The 22,022-nt window shown below is 46.4% G+C and overlaps 2 protein-coding genes and 1 long non-coding RNA gene across 4 annotated transcripts in view; 2 read left to right on the top strand and 1 right to left on the bottom strand.

Moving 5' to 3' along the window:
- Positions 1-22,022, bottom strand: part of RGS20 (regulator of G protein signaling 20) — an 80,302-nt gene that overhangs the window by 49,634 nt on the left and 8,646 nt on the right. Inside the window, exon 2 of the mRNA XM_082433039.1 lies at positions 340-639. Within this exon, the coding sequence (XP_082289165.1) occupies positions 340-639 (300 nt within the window). The remainder of the gene's footprint in view (positions 1-339; positions 640-22,022) is intronic.
- LOC309646615 lies at positions 638-21,768 on the top strand. Of its 2 annotated transcripts, none has more exons than XR_014255471.1 (3): positions 638-795; positions 20,020-20,379; positions 21,323-21,768. It is a non-coding gene; the product is annotated as an uncharacterized lncRNA (long non-coding RNA). The 2 variants fall into 2 exon arrangements; XR_014255472.1 differs by having other exon boundaries at positions 21,296-21,768.
- Positions 804-16,096, top strand: LOC309646590 (uncharacterized protein). Its single transcript, XM_082433111.1, has 4 exons — positions 804-2,366; positions 12,420-12,521; positions 12,614-12,661; positions 14,838-16,096. The coding sequence occupies exons 1-4, from the start codon at positions 2,208-2,210 to the stop codon at positions 14,907-14,909; spliced, it is 381 nt and encodes a 126-aa protein (XP_082289237.1). The 5' UTR covers positions 804-2,207; the 3' UTR covers positions 14,910-16,096.

The raw sequence follows: 22,022 nt of genomic DNA, 5'->3' as shown, positions 1-22,022 counted from the left end.
GGAGGGGCAGGAGAGCGATGCGTGACTTCGAGAAGCGGCTTCGGGGAGGACGGGGGCTCCCCCGGCCCCGTTCCGTAGGCTCTGGGAGGAAGTGGCCCGAGAAGAGTAGCTTCGAGGGTCTCCTGGGGGGAGGGGTGTCCGGCGGGCCGCCGGCGCCTTTTCCGTGAGCGTTCTCGGCCGGGTCTCGACCTTCCCACCCGTCCCCCTCCCCTTCTCCCCTTGCTGGCGGGATCCCCTGCTTGCCCCACGTGGAGTGGGTCAGTCGGGGTTAGGGAGGAACCCGGGAAACTGGCGTCCCGCTGAGGCCGCGGATTGGGCGGCGGAGACCACAGTACTCACGGGCATGGGCGAGCTCTGCCCGGCGCCGGCGTCCTCTTCCCGGGGCAGGCGTCCCCCTGGGGGTCGGCCGGGCAGTGCCAGAGCTGCCCTGAGCAGGAGCGAGAGGCGGCCCGGCCGCTCCTCCTGGCCCGGCGCGAGCCCAGCGGCTGGCAGGGCGGGGAGCAGGAGAGAGAAGTCCGGGCGCCGCCGGGGAGCCCCAGGAAGGGGTCGCTGGAGAAGGTGAGCGAAGAAGCGCGCGAGGCCGGAGAGCGTGCCGGAGAGGAGGCCGAGCAGCTTCGGGGCAGCGGGCGAGCTTGGGAGCTGTGCAGGGCCGGCGGCGGGCAGGGCGAGAGGAGGGGGAGGAGAGAAACAAAATCACACACCGTCACTGTCGGGTCTCGCTACAGACTGAAGAGAAGGTGCAGAGTGCCAGTTACTGCGGCATTTCGAGGCATTACTTTCGGGGTGCAAGAGAAGGTCGGTGAGAGCAAAAGAAAAGGCCTCTGCTTAGAAGGGGAGATCCCCTTCTCTCCTTTCTCCCCTCTCTTCCCTGCTTCCCCTCCCTCCCATTCTCCCCCCACCCCTTTCAAACTCCTTGCTACTCAGAGTGTGGTCCCTGGGCCAACAGCTTGGATAATACCCAGGAGCTTGTTGGGAATGCAGAACCTCAGACCCTATCCTGACCTGGTAGTGCCCAGAGCTCTACCAGAAGTTGGTATGAGGTTACTAGGTACTTGTGATAGGTGTCCAGGGGAGGCTTGGATACAGGCAGAAGACTGAGGGGCCCTCAGGCTGGCGGAAAAGGGACTGGCGATGTGACTTTGGTTGTGCTGGGTGCGGGGGTCAGGGGAGACCAGGACTTAAGAGCACAGTCTGCAGGCCCCCTTTCCACACTCGCTGTGTCCATCTTATTTCCACGAACACAAGCCTTTCCACCCTCCACTTGTTGCTTGGGAGAGCTAAGCAGCCGAGGTTAAGATAAAAGTATTATTTTCTTGGAAAGCATAGGGAAACATTAATTTAGAAGTCATGGGCCCAGGGGTCTAGACTCATCCTTGAAATGAACTCCATGGCAAACCTTGGGAGATTCTTTATTCTTTGAGTTGGTCTGATTCATTTACGAAGTAAAAGATTGAACTCAGTGGCTTATTAATTTATTAATTAATTAATTAATTTATGGCTGTGTTGGGTCTTCGTTGCTGCGCTCGGGCTTTCCCTAGTTGTGGCGAGCGGAGGCTACTCTTTGTTGCGGAGCGTGGGCTTCTCGTTGCGGTGGCTTCTCTTGTTGCGGAGCACAGGCTCTAGGTGCGGGGGCTTCAGTAGCTGTGGCACGTGGGCTCAGTAGTTGTGGCGCGCAGGCTCCGTAGTTGTGGCTTGCGGGCTCTAGAGTGCAGGCTCAGTAGTTGTGGCACACGGGCTTAGTTGCTCCGCGGCATGTGGGATCTTCCCGGGCCAGGGCTCGAATGCGTGTCCCCTGCACTGGCAGGCAGATTCTTCACCCCTGCGCCACCAGGGAAGTCCCTCAGTGGCTTTTTAAGCTCAACCGCCTCGTTCAGGCTCTCGTTTTGGAGCTCTCAGGGCTTCTTGGTCCACTAATACTTAGTGAAGTTACAAACCGGAACCTAACTCAGCCAATCCAAACAGCCCCCTCAAGCAAAACAAAAAGGCAATTTAAGCTGTTGGTGAAGAGCGAGAGAAGTGGTTGCCAAGAAAAATGAAGGTGGAGGCGGGAAGCCGCGAAGGCGAGGGACCGGGCGGCGAGGCGCGGGTCCTCGGGGTGCGGCTGCCGCTCTCCAGGGTCCTGACGGCGGGAGCGGCCTCGGGGGCTTGGCGCGGCCCCCACCCCGCTCGGCCGTGGCCGGGCCCGGCCTGCTTTCTTCCGCCGGTGGATGTCTTGTGGGAAGCGGGTGTCGGAGGGAACGAGGCAACCTAGCAACCCATTCTCATGCATGAGGCCCTTCCTGGGCCGCCGCCGGCCGCGTCGGCTGATTCGTCGTTCCCTCGTTTGTATGCTCCCGGCGAGAGTGGAGCTCGCTTTGCATTTCCGAGTAAGTTCACACTCTTTCGCTTCCCCTCATTACCTTTTCCTAGAGAACGGGGTCGTTCGCCCGGTATGTTCTTTCTCCGCGTGCAGACGGGCCTCTCCCCTCCCCCGCTCTCTGGACAGGCGCCGCGTTTATTTCAGGGGTTGGAGCTGGGAGCCCGGGAGGCTCCTGGATAAGCGCCAGCAGCTCGCTCAAGGGGGAAATGAGCGATTCGGAAAACGCTCGGAGCGGCACTCGGCGCCCAGCGGCTGTCTCCCGGGGAGGGCCGCAGGCGCCGCGCCCCTGGCCGGGGGTGGGTGGGAAGGGGGGCTCGGCCGCGGCGGCGCCCCTGGACGCGGGCGGGCCGCTGCTGACCCCGTGCGCACCTGCGGGGAGCGTGGGCCGTCGGCCGCGTCCGCTCCAGCGCGGCGTCCGTGGCCGCAGGCACCCCAGCGGACGCGGCCCCCGGCCGGAAGGACCGTATGCTAAGGAGGCCCAGAGAGAAGCGCCGCGGTCCCCGGCGGCCCGGAGTTTGACCGCTCGGCCCGCGGCCTTCCCGACCGGCTTCAGGCACGCGCTGCACGAGGCGGAGAGCGCACGCCCGGCTGCCGGGGCCCGAAGGGCACGCCCCCGGCCCTGCGTGGGTCCCGGCATTTGCGTCTCCAGCTCAGGTTTCCGAATGGTTTTCCGAGAACGTGTGAACCTGTAACCTGACTCTCCCCCTCCCGCCCCAGCCCTGCTTCCCGAGCCGCTTGACGCCCCTTGCTGGGCACGCTTCATTAGGCATCCCGCTGCGCTGCTGCGCTCCGAGACAGAGACGCTTGGGAGCGAAGCAGGGGAAATGTTCCGGCAGAAGGGAAGTCCCAGACTCAGACCCAGAAACGCCAAGCCCGGCTCCTGTGCGTCTCCGGAGAAGTCCACCTTTTCCTCTTCCCTGGCGTGGTCTTTTCCCTCCGGATGAGTAGCCGGCTGCCCAGTTCTGTCTCCTGTCTCTTCGAGGGAGGGAGGCTTCTCTGACTGGCGGGGCTGTGAAGCATGACAGGTGTCGGGTGCTGAAACGCGTCCACTTCCTTCGGTCGTTCTAGCAAGGTCAGAGCACGGAGTGTCAATGTAGCCCCCAAATTCGGTCTGAGCAGAGGACTTCAGCCGCCGGCGGTACTGATCACTCCAGAAAGCCCTGCCTTCCTTTCAGGCCAGATTCTAGTTGACAGTCTGAAAGTTTCAAAAACTTAGCCGCCAAAGGGAATCATCTTGGCATCCGTATTCCTGAAAGCACTGCTCCTTAGGGATCCGGAAGACTTAGGGAGTACCTTATTCTGATCGAGTGTCCACTCGCCTAGTTGATCATGTTGGTTATTGAACCATGCAGAGGAGAAAATCACCACACCCCTAATCAATACCAACAAAGTCTCACCCCTTTAAAAGGCAAATTGAAAATTTTTCATTCACCCCTAAATAGTACCCTTTCATAAAGGAAACCTCCATGGCAGAATTAACCCACTTTATTACCAAAACATTCTGAGAACTTTAGAATTAAAATCACAGTCAGAATGGAAATTGAAATTAGATTTAATTTTATGAGATGACCTATTTTTTCCTGAACTTTATTTTAAAAAATTCTATTTTGCTGTGGTTTAGCCGTACTATACATTTTAATTTTCTATTGTTTGGACAAGTCATTTTTCCACTTGGATCTAAGAATCTAATTCAGAGTGACTGAAAACTATAGAGGCAAATCTTTGCTTGTGCTGACTGTAAATCATGCAGATAGGAAAAGCAACAATAAATAAGACAGACCATGGATACTAGAGTCACAGGTTAATATTAATTTGAGGCCAACTGAACAATTAATCAAACGTTTCTATTAAGGTTCACTTAGAATTTTAATGTTGCTAGTGAAAGTACAGCTGGTGAAAAGAGTACCTCTGCAGCTCTTAATTACTTCTGACTTCATTCTCTTAATAACTTTCTAAGGCTTATGGGGAGGTGTCATAAGGAGATGTGGAATGATGAAGCAAAGGTAATGAGGAAGGTGGGCCATGAACAGAAGTGGAGTGAACCAGAAATGAGGGCCACTTAGGTGACATGTGTGTGGGGAAGGGAAACACTCCCAAGCTCTAGCTCCTCTATTTTTGCTGAGATAACGGGGCCTTCTGCCACCCTGCTGGTATTCCAAACCAAGTGAGGAGCTCAGGACAGGAGGTGGGTCTTTATTTGAATATATCCATATATTTATTTGAATTATATCCCAAACTGAACTCTGATTTTCCCCTCCAAACTTTCTCCTGCAATCTTCACCGTCTCAGTAAATGGCAACTTGATTATTTTAATTCAGGTCAAAAACATTGGAGTATCCCTGACTCCTTTCTTTCCTTCATACTCTTCAGTCAAATCCAACTGCTTCTCAAATTGTCTTTTTTTTTTAATCTACTTTTTAAAAAAATAAATTTATTTATTTATTTATGGCTGCGTTGGGTCTTTGTTGCTGCGCGCGGGCTTTCTCTAGTTGCGGCAAGCGGGGGCTACTCTTGGTTACGGTGCACGGGCTTCTCATTGCAGTGGCTTCTCTTGTTGCGGAGCACGGGCTCTAGGCGCGCGGGCTTCAGTAGTTGTGGCACGCGGGCTCAGTAGTTGTGGCTCGTGGGCTCTAGAGCGCAGGCTCAGTAGTTGTGGCACACGGGCTTAGTTGCTCCGCGGCATGTGGGATCTTCCCGGACCAGGGCTCGAACCTGTGTCCCTTGCACTGGCAGGTGGATTCTTAACCACTGTGCCACCAGGGAAGTCCTGCTTCTCATATTCTCTTAACACAGCTGTCACTCTGTGTTATAGGCTGAATTGGGTCTCCCTCAAATTTGTATGTTGAAGTCCTGGAACCCCCAAGACCTCAGAATATCACCTTATTTGGAAGTAGGGTCGCTGCAGATGTAATTAGTTAGGATGAGGTCTTGCTGGAGTAGGATGAGTCCCTAATCCAGTATGACTGGTGTCCTTATAAAAAGGGAAAGTTTGGACACAGACAGGTGGCATCTTGAGGATTCTCTATGTATAGTATGTCATCTGCAAACAGTGACAGTTTTACTTCTTCTTTTCCAATTTGTATTCCTTTTATTTCTTTTTCTTCCCTGATTGCCATGGCAAGGACTTCCAAAACTATGTTGAATAATAGTGGTGAGAGTGGAAATCCTTGTCTCGTTCCTGATCTTAGAGGAAATGGTTTCAGTTTTTCACCATTGAGAATGATGTTTGCTGTGGGTTTGTCATATATGGCCTTTATTATGTTGAGGTAGGTTCCCTCTATGCCCACTTTCTGGAGAGTTTTTATCATAAATTGGTGTTGAATTTTGTCAAAAGCTTTTTCTGCATCTATTGAGATGATCATATGGTTTTTATTCTTCAATTTGTTGATATGGTGTATCACATTGATTGATTTGTGTATATTGAAGAATCCTTGCATATCTGGGATAAATCCCACTTGATTGATCATGGTGTATGATCCTTTTAATATGTTGTTGGATTCTGTTTGCTAGTATTTTGTTGAGGATTTTTGCATCTATATTCATCAGTGATATTGGTCTGTAATTTTCTTTTTTTGTAGTATCTCTATTTTTGGTATCAGGGTGATGATGGCCTCATAGAATGAGTTTGGGAGTGTTCCTTCCTCTGCAATTTTTTGGAAGAGTTTGAGAAGGATGGGTGTTAGCCCTTCTCTAAATGTTTGATAGAATTCACCTGTGAAGCCATGTGGTTCTGGACTTTTGTTTGTTGGAAGATTTTTAATCACAGTTTCAACTTCATTACTTGTGATTGGTCTGTTCATATTTTGTATTTCTTCCTGGTTCAGTCTTGGAAGGTTATACCTTTCTAAGAATTTGTCCATTTCTTCCAGGTTGTCCCATTTTATTGGCATAGAGTTGCTTGTAGTAGTCTCTTAGGATGCTTTGTATTTCTGTGGTGTCTGTTGTAACTTCTCCTTTTTCATTTCTGATTTTATTGACTTGAGTCCTCTCCCTCTTTTTCTTGATGAGTCTGGCTAATGGTTTATCAATTTTGTTTATCTTCTCAAAGAACCAACTTTTAGTTTTATTGATCTTTGCTATTGTTTTCTTTGTTTCTATTTCATTTATTTCTGCTCTGATCTTTATGATTTCTTTCCTTCTGCTAACTTTGGGTTTTGTTTGTTCTTCTTTCTCTAGTTCCTTTAGGTGTAAGGTTAGGTTGTTTATTTGAGATTTTTCTTGTTTCTTTTTTTTTTTAATATAGATTTATTTAATTAATTAATTTATTTATTTTTGGCTGTGTTGGGTCTTTCTTGCTGTGTGGGCTTTCTCTAGATGTGGCGAGCAGGGGCTGCTCTTTGTTAGGGTGCGAGGGCTTCTCACCGCGATGGCCTCTCTTGTTGTGGAGCACAGGCTCTAGAGCACAGGCTCAGTAGTTGTGGCACATGGGCTGAGTTGCTCTGCAGCATGTGGGATCCTCCCGGACCAGGGCTCGAACCCATATCCCCTGTATTGTCAGGCGGATTCTTAACCACTGCACCACCAGGGAAGCCCCTTTTCTTGTTTCTTTAGGTAGGATTGTATTGCTATACACTTCCCTCTTAGAACTGCTTTTGCTGCATCCCATAGGTTTTGGATTGTTGTGTTTTCGTTGTCATTTGTCTCTAGGTATTTTTTGATTTCCTCTTTGATTTCTTCAGTCATCTCTTGGTTATTTAGTAACGTATTGTTTAGCCTCCATGTGTTTGTGTTTTTTACCTTTTTTTCCCTGTAATTGATTTCTAATCTCATAGTGTTGTGGTCAGAAAAGATGCGTGATATGATTTCAGTTATCTTAAATTTACTGAGGCTTGATTTGTGACCGAAGAAATGATCTATCCTGGAGAATGTTCTGTGTACACTTGAGAAGAAAATGTAATCTGCTGTTCGGATGGAATGTCCTGTAAATATCAATTAAATCTATCTGGTCTATGGTGTCATTTAAAGCTTGTGTTTCCTTATTAATTTTCTGTCTGGATGATCTGTCCATTGGTGTAAATGAGGTGTTAAAGTTCCCCACTATTATTGTGTTACTGTCAATTTCCTCTTTTATAGCTGTTAGCATTTTCCTCATGTACTGAGGTGCTCCTATGTTGGGTGCATGTATACTTATAATTGTTATATCTTCTTCTTGGATTGATCCCTTGACCATTATGTAGTGTCCTTCCTTGTCTCTTGTAACGTTCTTTATTTTAAAGTCTATTTTATCTGATATGAGTAGAGCTACTCCAGCTTTCTTTTGATTTCCATTTGCGTGGAATATCTTTTTCCATCCCCTCACTTTCAGTCTGTATGTGTCCCTAGGTCTGAAGTGGGTCTCTTGTAGACAGCATATATATGGGTCTTGTTTTTGTGTCCATTCAGCAAGCCTGTGTCTTTTGGTTGGAGCATTTAATCCATTCACGTTTAAGGTAATTATTAATATGTATGTTCCTATGACCATTTTCTTAATTGTTTTGGGTTTGTTTTTGTAGGTCCTTTTCTTCTCTTGTGTTTCCCACATAGAGAAGTTCCTTTAGCATTTGTTGTAGAGCTGGTTTGGTGGTACTGAATTCTCTTAGCTTTTTCTTGTCTGTAAAACTTTTGATTTCTCCGTCGAATCTGGACGAGATCCTTGCTGGGTAGAGTAATCTTGGTTGTAGGTTCTTCCCTTTCATCACTTTAAGTATATCATGCCACTCCCTTCTGGCTTGTAGAGTTTCTGCTGAGAAATCAGCTGTTAACCTTATGGAGGTTCCCTTGTATGTTATTTGGCATTTTTCCCATGTTGCTTTTAATAATTTTTCTTTGTTTTTAATTTTTGTCAATTTGATTACTATGTGTCTCGGCCTGTTTCTCCTTGGGTTTATCCTGCCTGGGACTCTGCGCTTCCTGTACTTGGGTGGCTATTTCCTTTCCCAAGTTAGGGATGTTTTCAACTATAATCTCTTCAAATATTTTCTTGGGTCCTTTCTCTCTCTCCTCCTTCTGGGACCCCTATAATGCAAATGTTGGTGCGTTTAATGTAGTCCCAGAGGTCTCTTAGGCTGTCTTCATTTCTTTTCATTCTTCTTTATTCTGTTTCGTGGCAGTAAATTCCACCATTCTGTCTTCCAGGTCACTTATCCATTCTTCTGCCTCAGTTATTCTGCTCTTGATTCCTTCTAATGTATTTTTCATTTCAGTTATTGCATTGTTCATCTCTGTTTGTTTGTTCTTTAATTCTTCTAGGTGTTCTTCAATTTTTCTAGGTCTTTGTTAGACATTTCTTGCATCTTCTCGATCTTTGCCTCCATTCTTTATCGGAGGTCCTATATCATCTTCACTATCATTATTCTGAATTATTTTTCTGGAAGGGTGCCTATCTCCACTTCATTTAGTTGTTTTTCTGAGGTTTTATTTTGTTCTTTCATTTGGTGCATAGTCCTCTGCCTTTTCATTTTGTCTTTCTGTGAATGTGGTTTTCGTTCCACAGGCTGCAGAACTGTAGTTCTTCTTGCTTCTGCTCTCTGCCTTCTGGTGGATGAGGCGATCTAAGAGGCTTATGCAAGCTTCCTGATGGGAGGGACTGGTGGTGGGTAGAGCTGGGTGTTGCCCTGGTGGGCAGAGCTGAGTAAAACTTTAATCCGCTTGTCTGCTGATGGGTGGGGCTGGGTTCCCTCCCTGTTAGTTGTTTGGCCTGAGGGAACCCAACACTGGCGCTTACAGGCTCTTTGGTGGGGCTAAAGGCGACTCAGGGAGGGCTCATGCCAAGGAGTACTTCCCAGAACTTCTGCTGCCAGTGTCCTTGTCCCCATGGTGAGACACAGCCACCCCTGCCTCTGCAGGAGACCCTCCAACACTAGCAGGTAGGTCTGGTTAAGTCTCCTATGGGGTCACTGCTCCTTCCCCTGGGTCCTGATGCGCACACTACTTTGTGTGTGCCCTCCAAGAGTAGAGTCTCTGTTTCCCCCAGTCCGGTCGAAGTCCTGCAGTCAAATCCCACTAGCCTTCAAAGTCTGATTTCCTGGGAATTCCTCCTCCTGTTGCCGAAACCCCAGGTTGGGAAGCCTGACGTGGAGCTCAGAACCTTCACTCCAGTGGGTGGACTTACGTGGTGTAAGTGTTCTCTGGTTGGGAGTCACCCAGCCAGCAGTTATGGGATTTGATTTTATTGTGATTGCGCCCCTCCTGCCGTCTCCTTGCGGCTTCTCCTTTGTCTTGGATGTGGGGTATCTTTTTTGGTGAGTTCCAGTGTCTTCCTGTCGATGATGGTTCAGCAGTTAGTTGTGATTCCGGTGCTCTTGCAAGAGGGAATGAGCGCACGTCCTTCTACTCTGCCATCTTGAACCAATCTCCAGAAATAGAATTCTGACACAGGCTACAACATGGATGAACCTTGAAAACCCTATGCTAAGAGAAAGAAGCTGGACACCAAAGGACAAATAGTGACTGAGTCCATTGATATGAGGTACCAAAAATAGTCAGACATACAGATAGAAAGTAGAAGAGAGGTTACTTGGGGCGGTGGGGAGAGGATAATGGGGAGTTATCGTTTAGTGGGTCCAGAGTGTTTGGGTTGATGAAAAAGCTCTGGAAATAGATCGTAATAATGGTTCCACAACCTTGTGAATGTATTTAATGCTACTGCATTATACACTTTAAAGTGGTTAAAATGGTAAATTTTACGTTATTTATCTTGTAGCACAATTGAAAAAACACTCAAAACTCTTCAAGATGTGAGAGGAGAGGAGCCTGAGAAAGCCCACCAGGGGTGAGGGTGCGGGCAGCTAAGTTAATCAATCGTGGTTCTGCTGTAGAGTTGTCACCTACTCTTGCGGTTCTCTCATTTTGATTTCTGCTGCCAAATAGACCTTGCCAACTCTCATCCTCTTCCTAGCATTTAGTGAAGCCTAGGTTGTGATTTGGGAAAGCAGAAAAGGAATAGCAGACGCAGGGATTAGACCAAGAAGGGGCTTGTAAGCCACTCATTTATTCATTCTTTCAACAAACATTAATTACCTGCTTAGTATATTCTTCAGTTCCAGGCAATGTCTTAGATGCTCTGGATTCAAGGTGAGTGGGGAAGAAAATGACCTTCTCTTGTATGTACTGAATGAGGGGGTGTAAGAGTCTAGGTAGACTGAATAGGGCAAGCAAGTCATAGTAAGGATTTTGGATTTTATTTTATTTTTTCTTTATTTTTTTTTTTGGCCACGCCATGTGACATGCAGAATCTTAGCTCCCCAACCAGGGATTGAACCTGGGATCAAACCCATGCCCCCTGCATTGGGAGTGCAGAGTCTTAACCACTAGACTGCCAGGGAAGTCCCTGGATTTTATTTTAAAAGCAGTGATAATCAGTGAAAGGTTTTAAGCAAGAGAGTGACATCATGTGATTTATATATTTTAAAGACTTCTTTGGCTGCTTTGCATAAGAGTGAATTGGAAGAGGGCAAGCATGGGAACAGTGAAACAGGAGGCTTTGAACTGGTCCAGGTGAGAGAGGAGGATGACTTGGGCAGGTAATGGGAATAAAATAGAGAGAAGTGGACAGATATGAGGTACATTTTAGAGAGAATTAACGGGACATCAGGTGGATTCAATGTACAGGCTGAGAAAAAGGGACTCAAGGAAAATTCCTAGGTTTTCTGCCTTGAGCAGTTGGGTGACTTGCTGAAATGAGGAAGGCGGGGAGGGAAATCAAGAATCCAGGTAAACACATGTTTTGGATGCCTATGAGTCACTCAAATGGAGCCGTTCAAAAGGCTGTTGTGAAAGAGCCTGAAGCTCAGGGTAGAGGTGGGAACCTTGGAGATGTAAATTTAGGAATCATTAGCATAAAATGATATTGAAAGCTATTGGGATTGGGTAAGATCCCTAGAAAGAGATGAAAAGATAGAACAAGGTTGAGTCCGCTTAAGGAGTTTGACACGTCCAGATGGAAATGGGGAGCACGGACGAAGTTGAATCAGGGAGTTAACACAGTGAGTTTTGTGTTTTAGGAAGATCTCTGACTTCTGGTGTCACTCAGAGGCAGGCATGACTTGAAAGAGGAGACCAGAGAAGAGGCCGCTGCCATAAACTTTTTGGGAGATGATAGTAACTTTATCTAGGAAAGTGTTAAAAGGGATGGAGATAACGAAATAAACGGATCAAGAGATAATTCTGAAGAGTGTGGACAAAACTTGAAGACTGATTAGGGGTGTGAAATGAGGATAAGATTAAGGTCAAGGGTTATGACTCTAAATTTCTAGTTCAAAACCAGGCAGATCATGGTACCCTTTCACCATCATGAAAAAGTTTGGGGAACGGTAAAGACAGATCGCCAATTTTGACATGCCTAGACATTTCAAGCTAGATGGTGAGTAAACATTTGTACATTCATGTGTGGACTGCAGGGGAGAGAGCTGAATCATCACCCGTAAGCTGTCTCAAAGCTGTCCACACAGCCAAGATTAGCCAGGGAGAGCGAGTTGAGTGAGAAAAAGGCCTAGGATGAAAACCTAGGGAACTTCCAATACCTCAGAGTCAATAAAGGGAGAGGGATTTGCAAAAGAGGCCGAAAAAGAGCAGCCGGCGAAGTAGAAGGAAAGCAAGGTAAAAGGGACGTCGTGTACCCTGTTCCAGGCATTGGTCGTATGACACGTCGTTCATTCCTTGTCACAGGCCGGCAAGCAGGTATGTCTCATCTCCGTGTAACAGAAGGCTGCACTGAGACTCAGAAAGGTGAAATGGCCTCGCCAAAGACTCTTGTCTAGAAAACAACAGAACAAGTGTGAAGGAGTTCAAGCAAACCCTGGGCTATCTGCTTTCCATCCTTTGGTCTTTAGTAAAAGGAATGACCTGTGTGTGTGTGTGTGTGTGTGTGTGTGTACATGTTTTTATATACATAAGACCATCTCTGCAGGATACGTAGAAGCTGGTAAGAGTGGAGAGCGTTTGCCTTTATGGGGGAATGGAGGTTGCTGTCTGGCCAGATGGAGACTTACTGTATTGTATACGCTTCTGGGCTCTGTGTTATTGTAACAGAGAGTGGGTAATAAAGAGTTTGACTTCGTTTCTAATGCCCGACTGCTGACAGCTTCCAGGTGCCACCACTCTCCCCCTTCTGTCCCACATCTGGGCGGCTGATACGGGACACCAGGTGCCCTCTCCCTTGGCTCCCGCGGGAAGGTCCAACCAGGTAAGCCCTGGCCCTTGCCAAGGAGAACCCTTGGCCCGGCCCGGCCCGGCCATGGAAACCCCAAGCAGATCCCCTTTCTCTGCTCTCTCAAGCCGTTTCTGGACCTGCTTCCATGCTGCCCTCCTCAGAGGCTGCATCGTGTGAGTAATAACCCTTTCTATGCTCTCTGGTGTGCGTGTGACCTCACTGGTCTGGGTATTGGAACCACAGCTTGGGCAGGTGCCGGGCGGGGGGGGGGTCCATCCTGCCTATGTGGGGTGACCACAGCAATCACATCCGTTCACAGCTGTGGGGTTGCACGATTCTCATTCCGAATATTTTAATTAAAAATGTAAACTAATGAAAACATTTTTAAATGGTAAGAATAAAAAAGATCCGTGTACCGAAGTCCTAAGACTTCAAAATCTTCCTCCCCCATGTTTCGTATTTGTTAGTTCCTTTAAGAGGCTGAAAAAGAAAAGAAAGGAAAATAAAAGTAAACTAAACTAAAGCCTGTGCTCTGTCTTCTGAAATATTCTGTATCTCCAGAGATCAGGAAGGGAATTCTTATTATGTAAAATATCAGAAAATTAAAGAGAAAAATTCAAAACTCATATTTGAAGCTTTAGTGATGTTTTTCTGGGATCTCCAGCTCTATAAAAATTACCTCTGTATAAACTAGTATAGTCTTTTAAAATCATGGATGATTACAATTCAAAAAATTATATATATATATATTTACCAAACAAGCTATTCCTAGGAAATAGTAGGCAGTCCCCTAACAAAATCCCCACTATATTTTACATACTTATTTTTATCATAAAAATAAGTGACATTTTTTACCCTGATACATGAACAGTTACAAAATGTTCTCCTATATGTTACTTGACTAATCACTGCCCCCTGCCCCATCTCCCCGCCCCCCTCCTCCGGCTGTTTAATGAGGAAACTGCAGACCAGTGAGGTTAGATGATGTTCGCTAGGACAAGCAAAAAGCAGAGCTGGGCCACCAGCCTATAACTCCTGGCTGTGATGCTTTGTGACTCCACACCCAGGACATAGGGTCATTATTTACTGACGCCGATGACAGTAATCAACGACAGAGATACTGTTCACTCGTATTCCCCACATGCCTCTGGTAGTTTCCAGTTGTAATTAAGTACCTTTGACCACAATGATTCTCTTAGACCAAAATTCCCATTTACCTTTCTTCTCACACTCAGCGAGTAATGAGAATTCCAGGACTAGTTATGTTTCTAAACCTGCAGAGGAGATTGAATTACTAAGTTCAACTCTACAGGTACTAGGTCAGTTAACCACATGCCTGTTAATTCTCCATTTCCTTACTAAATTAATAGTCTGATTTACCTAAACTTAAGGAACAGTATTTTAGGCACTAATAGAGAAGCCCCTGACATATTAGATAGTAAGGGATACACACCAAAGTGAAGGCTTTAGGAGAATCTGCCTCATAACGTCAGACACCTTTGGTAAATTAAATCTATGGAGTCCATAATATTGTTATTCTAAACTGAAATGCAGTACAGTTGAAACTCAGTGTAATGTCCAAAGTTTCTATTTAATTATCTATTTTTTGCAAGAAAGCTTACAATCTTAGCACAGCAAAGCTTTCCAAAATGATTGACCGTCATAGTCTAACATAATTTTAAATCACGGATTTCTTTTTCACTGCATATACAGTTTCTCTTAAGAAGATAAAGGAACAGGTCAACAAGGATTCAGATTGTGATATTTCATCCCAAGGCTTTTCAAGGCTTGATGTCAGTAACTTTGAGAAATGAAAAACCCTTTTGTTAAAATCCTAAGAGCCGGTGGAGGCAAGTGTAAGGTTGACAAGTGCAGGGGAGAGAGACGTTCACAATCATCAGAGTCTTCTGTTTCTTCAGTTGTGTGCATGTATATAAAAGTTTCTAACGCCGCTGTCGTTTGAATCCTAAGCACACGTACACCAACCCCACGCCCACACCTTGGCCCTGCCTTGAAGTGGAGACACAGCAGAATCCACAGAGAAAGCTCTAGAACGCCCCAAGCGTGCACTTTGGCGTCCCCGCTGGGCTTATTAAATTACAGCAGACTCTCCTTCACAGGTCCCGCCTTGGCGTCTACACCGCGCCTCTGTCTAGTCTAATCCGTTCCCCACCCTGCAGAACAGGTGACCTTTCTAAGAGGCAAACGTGATCGTGTTACTTCCCTCCCTCTAACCATTCGGTGGCCCCTCATGTCTCTACAGGACTTAATGTGGCATAAAAGACCTTTCGTGATTTGCTGATACTCCGTTCACTCACCCAACTTTCTCACTGTTCTTTTGTACTCCAGGCTGCAATCACATTAAGCATCCTTCGGCTCCTAAAATCCCCTTGTTCACTTGCGTTCCTGCTCTCCGTATAAACTGTTCCCTCTGCCGTTCCCTCTGCCGGCATCTGCCGGCCCCTTTCCCAGTCGGGGCCTCCTCTTCTCTTCCTGGGCGATCTCCCACTTAGCTTTCAAGGCTCAGCTTAGATGCCGTTTCCCTGGGGATCTCACCAAGGCTGGGTCAGCTGCCCATCTCCTTTCTCTGACCACAGCACTTCCTGCCCTCGGTGGTGACAGTGACAGTCCGTTGCCCTGTGTGGCTCCCAGCCCAGTGTGTGTCAGGACTGTGCCTTATTCAGACCCGTGCCTGAAAAGCCTAAAGCAGTCCTGGGACATAATGTGTATTCAATCAGTATTTGTTAAATGAACGAACTTAGAAATGACATGACCTGGATTTGATGATTGTGGAGGCTGTGTAAGGGGTACCTAGGGTTTTATCATGCTGTTTTTCTCTGCTTTTGTGTATATTTGACATTTTCTGTAATAAAAAGATTTTTTAAAAGTCATGGTTTTTAACTTCTAGATGATGTGTCTCATGTCTTGTTAGATTGCAAAAGACAAGAAATGGTGGGACAGAATCTGCCCCAATTCTGTACACATGCCTCGAGGGTATGAGTTTATTAAAATGGGTGTTCCGAGAAGGCCTGACGCCTAAGGGGACACCTGCACTCCATTTGTCCCCATCGTTGGGCCGGATCCACAAGTGTCACATTGGAGGAGCACAAAAATCAACAAACAGGATGGCAAGAACAAGGGGAGCCATTGTTCTGTCCGAAGTGGACAGCCTGTGACGGGCCGGGAGGGCCGTGTGGGCTCTGTGCTCCCCTAGTGGCTCCTTATGAACCGGGCTCTGTGCGAGCCTCACCGGGCTGCCCGAGGACTTGTCAGAGGGCCCTGATTTCTTTGAGCTGGACTTGGCTGAATTGGATGGCTTTGCCCGGCATTTTATTATTATTATTTTATTATTATTATTTTTTAAAATTTTTGGCTGCGTTGGGTCTTCATTGCTGCGTGTGGGCTTTCTCTAGTTGCGGCGAGCAGGGGCTACTCTTCCTTGTGGTGCGTGGGCATCTCACTGCGGTGGCTTCTCATTGCAGAGCACGAGCTCTAGGCCCACGGGCTTCAGTAGTTGTGGCTCGTGGACTCGCAGTTGTGGCTCGCGGGCTCTAGAGCTCAGGCTCAGTAGTTGTGGCTTGCAGGCTCTAGAGCACAGGCTCAGTAGTTGTGGCGCACGGGCTTAGTCGCTCCGCGGCATGTGGGATCTTCCCTGACCAGGGCTCAAACCCGTGTCCCCTGCATTGGCAGGTGGATTCTTAACCACTGCGCCACCAGGGAAGCCCTGCCTGGCATTTTAAAAGGAGTGTTTTCCTTGAGGAAGCTGGAGGCTGGCACCGACTTGAAATGACACATTTTGGGGCCGTTCAGGATTCGTAACTGTCATTAATTTCCTTCGGGACATGAGACATTTGGCTGAAGAAAGATTTTAACAGTGACCTCAGGTGAAAGAGGTCAAGAGAAAACTTTATATCTCTGATTAGGGTTTCACCCACGTGGTGGGAAGGAAGCAAGGCAATAATGCTAATCAATCGGCCAATCAGTATTGACTGGGCTCTTACCACGTGCCCAGCAGGTGTGAGGCCCCACCTGTAGAGGGGAAGCACTAGGTTAATAACTGTGCTGGGAGAAACGGCTACAGATCAAGCACGTGGGTCCTGGGGGTTCCCCAGGGAAGCCTGGGTCCTTGGATGCACGTTTTTTAATATTCAAAGTATCTGATAAAAAAGAAAACAACCAAATGAAATTATATGTGACAGGTATAACTGTTGTGATTTCACAGATGATAAAACCAAGACTCAGAGAATTAAACCCAACTTGGACCTGAATTCAAAGCCCATGCTTGCTATTCCAAAGACATTGCTTTATGTCATCGCACTGCCTGGTGGCGGTTTGGACCTGGGCGGGCCGGAAGGATGTGCGTAACCGAACTCCTGTAGCTGGGATAAAGGACGTCTTCGAGTCATCAGACTTCGATTAGTTACAACCCAGCCTCAGGTTTTACTAGTTTGAAATCCTGCAGTGCTTGCCTTTCCACCAGATGTCACCATTTACCGGCCCTCACTGCGTCCGGTCTTTTAAAAAACAAGGGAGCACTGTCTTGCTGTTGAGATCCTCAGCATGGTGATTGCATCTGCGCCTGGGATGGAGGGCCGTGTGACAAGAAGGCCGCCGGGCGCTGAATCTTGACTCAGCGAGGAGGAATTTGAAAATGTAGTCAGCCTTCCACTTCCCCGATTTCCTACAATCCAAAGGCATTCTTTTTTTTTCTCTCCCCCTTGTGATTTCATGTCTGTAAAAAACAGCCCATTTCTGATGGACGAGCCAAGCAGAGTTATCTGGCCTTTGGCGGAGACTGCATCGGACAGAGGAGGCTCTGGGGTGAAGGGAGGATGCAGGGGGCTGGGGGTGGGACCAGGCCACAGCGTGGCTTCTGGGGAGAGGCCAGAGGCCGCCAAACACCGGGTCTCTCTCCTGCTCAGAGTTTATTCGCCCCAGATTACACTCTTGGAAGAGTTCATGCTCGGGGATCTAATATTAGCATTCCCTGCAGATTTTGTGAGCAGGAACGATACATTAGCTCATTTACATCTAAGTGCCAAATGAACTTGAGCTTCCTTTGTTTCCTAACGGGAGAAACCAGGCCAGAATGAGAGGCTGAGATGCCCAGGGTACGCCTGGGGATATTGGGGAAGGTGTGGGCGGGGGGGGAGAGGGAGGAGAACTTCTCATCTCCCGGTTGGACCCAGGCTGATGGCTGTGGTGCCGGGGAGACCTTCTTTGCTTCCTTCCCTCATACCTTGCCTCTCTCAATGTTGTCAGAATATACATGGGGCAATGACGGGCCCCTAAAGCCTGGGCTCCCCCAGGGGCCAACAAATGACGGACATGCCTGGCTTTCTTCTCTGAGACAGAAACTCTGGGAAAGGGGAGCCCTACAGACTTTGCTGACACTAGTGAGTTGTTAAAAACAGTCACTTTGCAGCTGTTTTTAGGAAAAGACAAAAACAGAAAAAGGCAGTGATAGGACCTGGCTCTTGTTTGCTGATCATACGCTTATTTGTCAATCCAGCAAACTTGTTCTGCAGCAAAAGTGTCCATATAATTAAGTACATGTCCTCCTAGGATGGTGCTGGCAGAACAACACTCTCTTCCACTGAAAACTTCAAAAAATACATCCTTCAGAATATGTGACCTTCTGGGCAAATGGTCGCAGATCAGAGTCTCAAACAGGACTAAATCTAACTTGCAGAAGCAGAGAGAGCAGATTTATTACAGAACTGGGAAATGTGGAGCGAAATTGGTAATATCAAATGCTTTTGATCATTTCTTTCTAGCCATGTTTTATTCATTCCATTTGGCCATATTTTGCTCAACGATTTTTTTACATAACCTCAAGCAACCTTTCCTGATAACTTATAGGTAAAAATAGTCATGTCCCCATGTGTCTGAGTGATCAGGTGGCCCACACTGGATCCATCTGGTCTGACTCAAGAGAGCAGAGAGGGTCACACGAAAACTTCAGCGTCCACCCGTGTCCCCTCGGGGAGGGGATGTATGGGGACTATACTTCAGTTGTGGAGGGCCTATCCACGGATCTTTGCTAAATAGGGATAAACAGAGGAGAAGGATGGATTTATCTCTGAGATGTGATCATAAAGCTCTTGAGGGATAGATGTCAAGATGCCCGAACTCAAACATCGAAATCGGGGCTCTCTCCTTTGAGTACGTGGTTGCCTTGGGGGGTCCACACGCTGCTTCAAAGTTGCAGTCCCTCAAAACTCATGCTGGACAGCTATTTAAGGCTGTCTCACAGCCGACGGGATGGCCAGGGCTGTTGACCCAGGCGTAGGCACCAGACCCCCCTGGGTTGGACTCTCTCCTGGGCACTGGCAGTGAGGACGTGGAGAGGCAGCGACTTGGTCTGAGCCTTTTCCACCACCTTCCACAGACCCCCGGAGTCAGGTTCCTGAGCTGCTTGGCTCCTGCCTCCCTGCTGTTTACTTTTCTCTTCTAGTCAGGTGCAGTTTGAACAGGCAGCTACAAAACTGTGTTGAGACTATGCTTATGATATTTAATTCATTCTCAGTCTGTTTTTGAATAACAGTCCTTAGAATGGTCTCTCACTGGAAAATGAATCCTTATAATTTTTCGTGTTGAGAATTCAAAATCACATCAGCGAAATAGATTCTTATGGAAAAACGTATTTGGTTACATCATTGACGTCAAATTAAATTGCTTACGTAGTCTGCCATTTGGGTTTTACTCTTGAATATTTGAATATATGCCAATTGTCACTGCATGGTTTAAACTATTATCTTTCAGCATAGTTGCTTCATTTTAAAACTACTTTTTTCAGTCATTTAAAATGCAGTAACTGTAAAACCATTTTGCAGAGGTTTCTAAAATAAGCTCTCAAATGATACAAGCCTAATCTGAATTGCTTTATGCACGGAATGGAAATAAACGGTTCGTACGGAACCTATAACACAAGATTACTATCTAAGATTCCCAGTAAATTTCATCTACATCTTTACCCTGCAAGAAGGCAAAACTTTAAATTTTCTAGCATGTTTGCAGTGGTTTTTTGGTTTGGTGAAGGCTGGCTTGATTTTGGCAGGAAAGCCAACAACATGATGTTATGAGATCTTTTGCACAGTGGAAATGAGACTTAGATATATTTCTTCCTAACCATAAATTTAAAATCTGAGAGCGATAAAATTTATGACTAAAAGTCTAAACAGCACGCCGAGGCCAACAAGGATTTTTTACAGTATACTTTTTAGACTTCCAGACAGGATCTTTTGCCATTTAAAATTTTTTCTGAAAGGTTAAGTTCAATCTTGCTATCCAGTGAAAGTCTAAAGCATATACTAGCTGCTCCCACTGTGGTATATAAATAGAATATGGAAAGCTGTAATTATGTATTTATTTAATTTGTTATTTAATTTTAAAGGGTAAATTCTAAGCTCTAGTCTTTGTGATTTTTAACAAAAATGTTTTTATTATGTTAGTTTTCAAAATTAAAAAAATAATAAACTGAGCAAATAAATATACTAACAAACCCTCATATCCCTCACTGTTTCATCAGTTATCAGCATATTGCCAGTTTTGCTTCGCCTCCTACCTGCCCTACCTTCCTCTCCTCCTGGCTTATCTTAAAGCAAGTTGAAAGTCACAGTCATTTGTTCTGCAGACACTTCCGCGTGCCTCTTGGGACTTTTTAAAAAGCATAACTGCAGTACCATTTGAGCTGGACATTCTTCAGACGGTCAAGGGGACATCACTGCCTTTCCCTTTGCCGGCACCTGGCTCCACCCCCTCAAAGGCGCCCCTCCCTCCGCTTTAGAGATGCCGTCCAGGCAGAATTCTTCCAACTTTCTTACACCAGACACGAGGAGTGAGGCCCGATGTCTCCTCCCTCCCGTGCTCTGCCAGTTAATCTGGAGAGGTAAGCCTCTTCCCTCATTCTTTTCCCCTTTCTTTTTATGATATAACCAGACTTCTAAAGAACAGTCACACTTTACAGTCACCTTTTACCTCTTATCAGTTCCATCTGATTAACTGTTTCAGTAGTTACCACCAATCCCTCCGAACCGCGACTCTCTCGTTCCTGGGTTCTCATTTTGCCCTATCGTTTGTTGCTCTGACAAGAACTTTCATGTGATTTTACAGGAAGTGCGGTTGTGTCATGTGTCACCCACATCCTGGCGTATCTTAAAGTATCTTTCTCTTGTGTTAAGGCATGAATGACACCTGGCTATGAATAAGTCTTGAGACACAGTTTTTTCTCTTTTTTTTTTGAAAGCTCTCTAGTTATAAGTCTATTGTTTTCAGTTATTGAGTGCTTCAGAGAATTATAAGGTAAAGTTTCTTTTTTGTTTCCTTGTAGGTAATCTCATTTTCCCCCTTTTGGATATTTATAGAAATAGTGTCTTAATTTTTGAAATTTGAACATTCTATGAAGATATTACTAGATTTAGTTTTCATTGTCTGACGGAATACAATATTCTCAAATTATTATATGAAATCTTTATATCAGGAGTATAAAATTGTGTTTTTTAAAAAAATTGATTATTGCTGTTTCACTGCTCAGATCCGCTTTTAATCTGTTCCTTTTATCTATCCCTAAGGTGAATTTCCAAGATCTGTCCTCCATATCCCTTATTTCCTCTCCTCCCTCATAATTTTAATTTATCTTTCTTCTCTGTGTTCTGATAGACTTTTTCAAACATTTCTTTATTTTGATATTTCCTACTTTGATAATTTTAATTTTTGTGGTGTCCAATCTGCTATTAAAAGTCTCCCTCCTTTTCAAAATTGATAACAGAATGTCTTATCTCCATGCAAAACTTCCTTTTCTACAGTTTTTGGTGATGTCTCACTCATTTCAGAAATGCAACATCTGCTTGAATATTATAATGAATATAACACGGGCACGAGTTATTAAGATGTGTCTTCTGTGTCCTACGTGAGTATGCCGTGGTAGTTCAATGTCAACCGACAACAAAGCTACCAGTGGCAGCAGAAAGCACCTGGCGCCGTAGGCTGAATCTCCAGGCAGCGATGCTGGTTGGGCTGCAGAGAAGCCCTGTGTGGCTCTTGTCACACACCCTGGAAATCAAGCCGTGTGTGAGAATCCGGAGACACCAGAGAATGAGAGGCTTCTTACCATGTGCCCTGAGCCTCGTGTGACTGGGAACATACACGAAGCACTGCAGAGCCATCACTTTTAGAAATACTGCCATTCATTTGTGTGTCCAGAAACTCTAGGTGTACAGTCTCAAGAACAAAAGCTAAGGACTTCCCTGGTGGCGCAGTGGTTAAGAATCCGCCTGCCAATGCAGGGGACACGGGTTCAAGCCCTGGTCCAGGAAGATCCCACATGCCACGGAGCAACTAAGCCCATGCGCCACAACTACTGAAGCCTGTGCTCTAGAGCCTGCGAGCCACAACTACTGAGCCCACGAGCCACAACTACTGAGCCTGTGCTCCACAACAGGAGAAGCCACCGCAATGAGAAGCCCGCGCACCGCAACGAAGAGTAACCCCTGCTTGCTGTAACTGGAGAAAGCCCACATGCAGCAACGAAGA

This window comes from Balaenoptera physalus (assembly GCF_965194825.1).
Source record: "Balaenoptera physalus genome assembly, chromosome: 17".
In the NCBI taxonomy this organism is placed as follows: domain Eukaryota; kingdom Metazoa; phylum Chordata; class Mammalia; order Artiodactyla; family Balaenopteridae; genus Balaenoptera; species Balaenoptera physalus.
The sequence above is the reverse complement of the archived record's forward strand: the minus strand, read 5'-3'. Positions and strand labels throughout refer to the sequence as shown.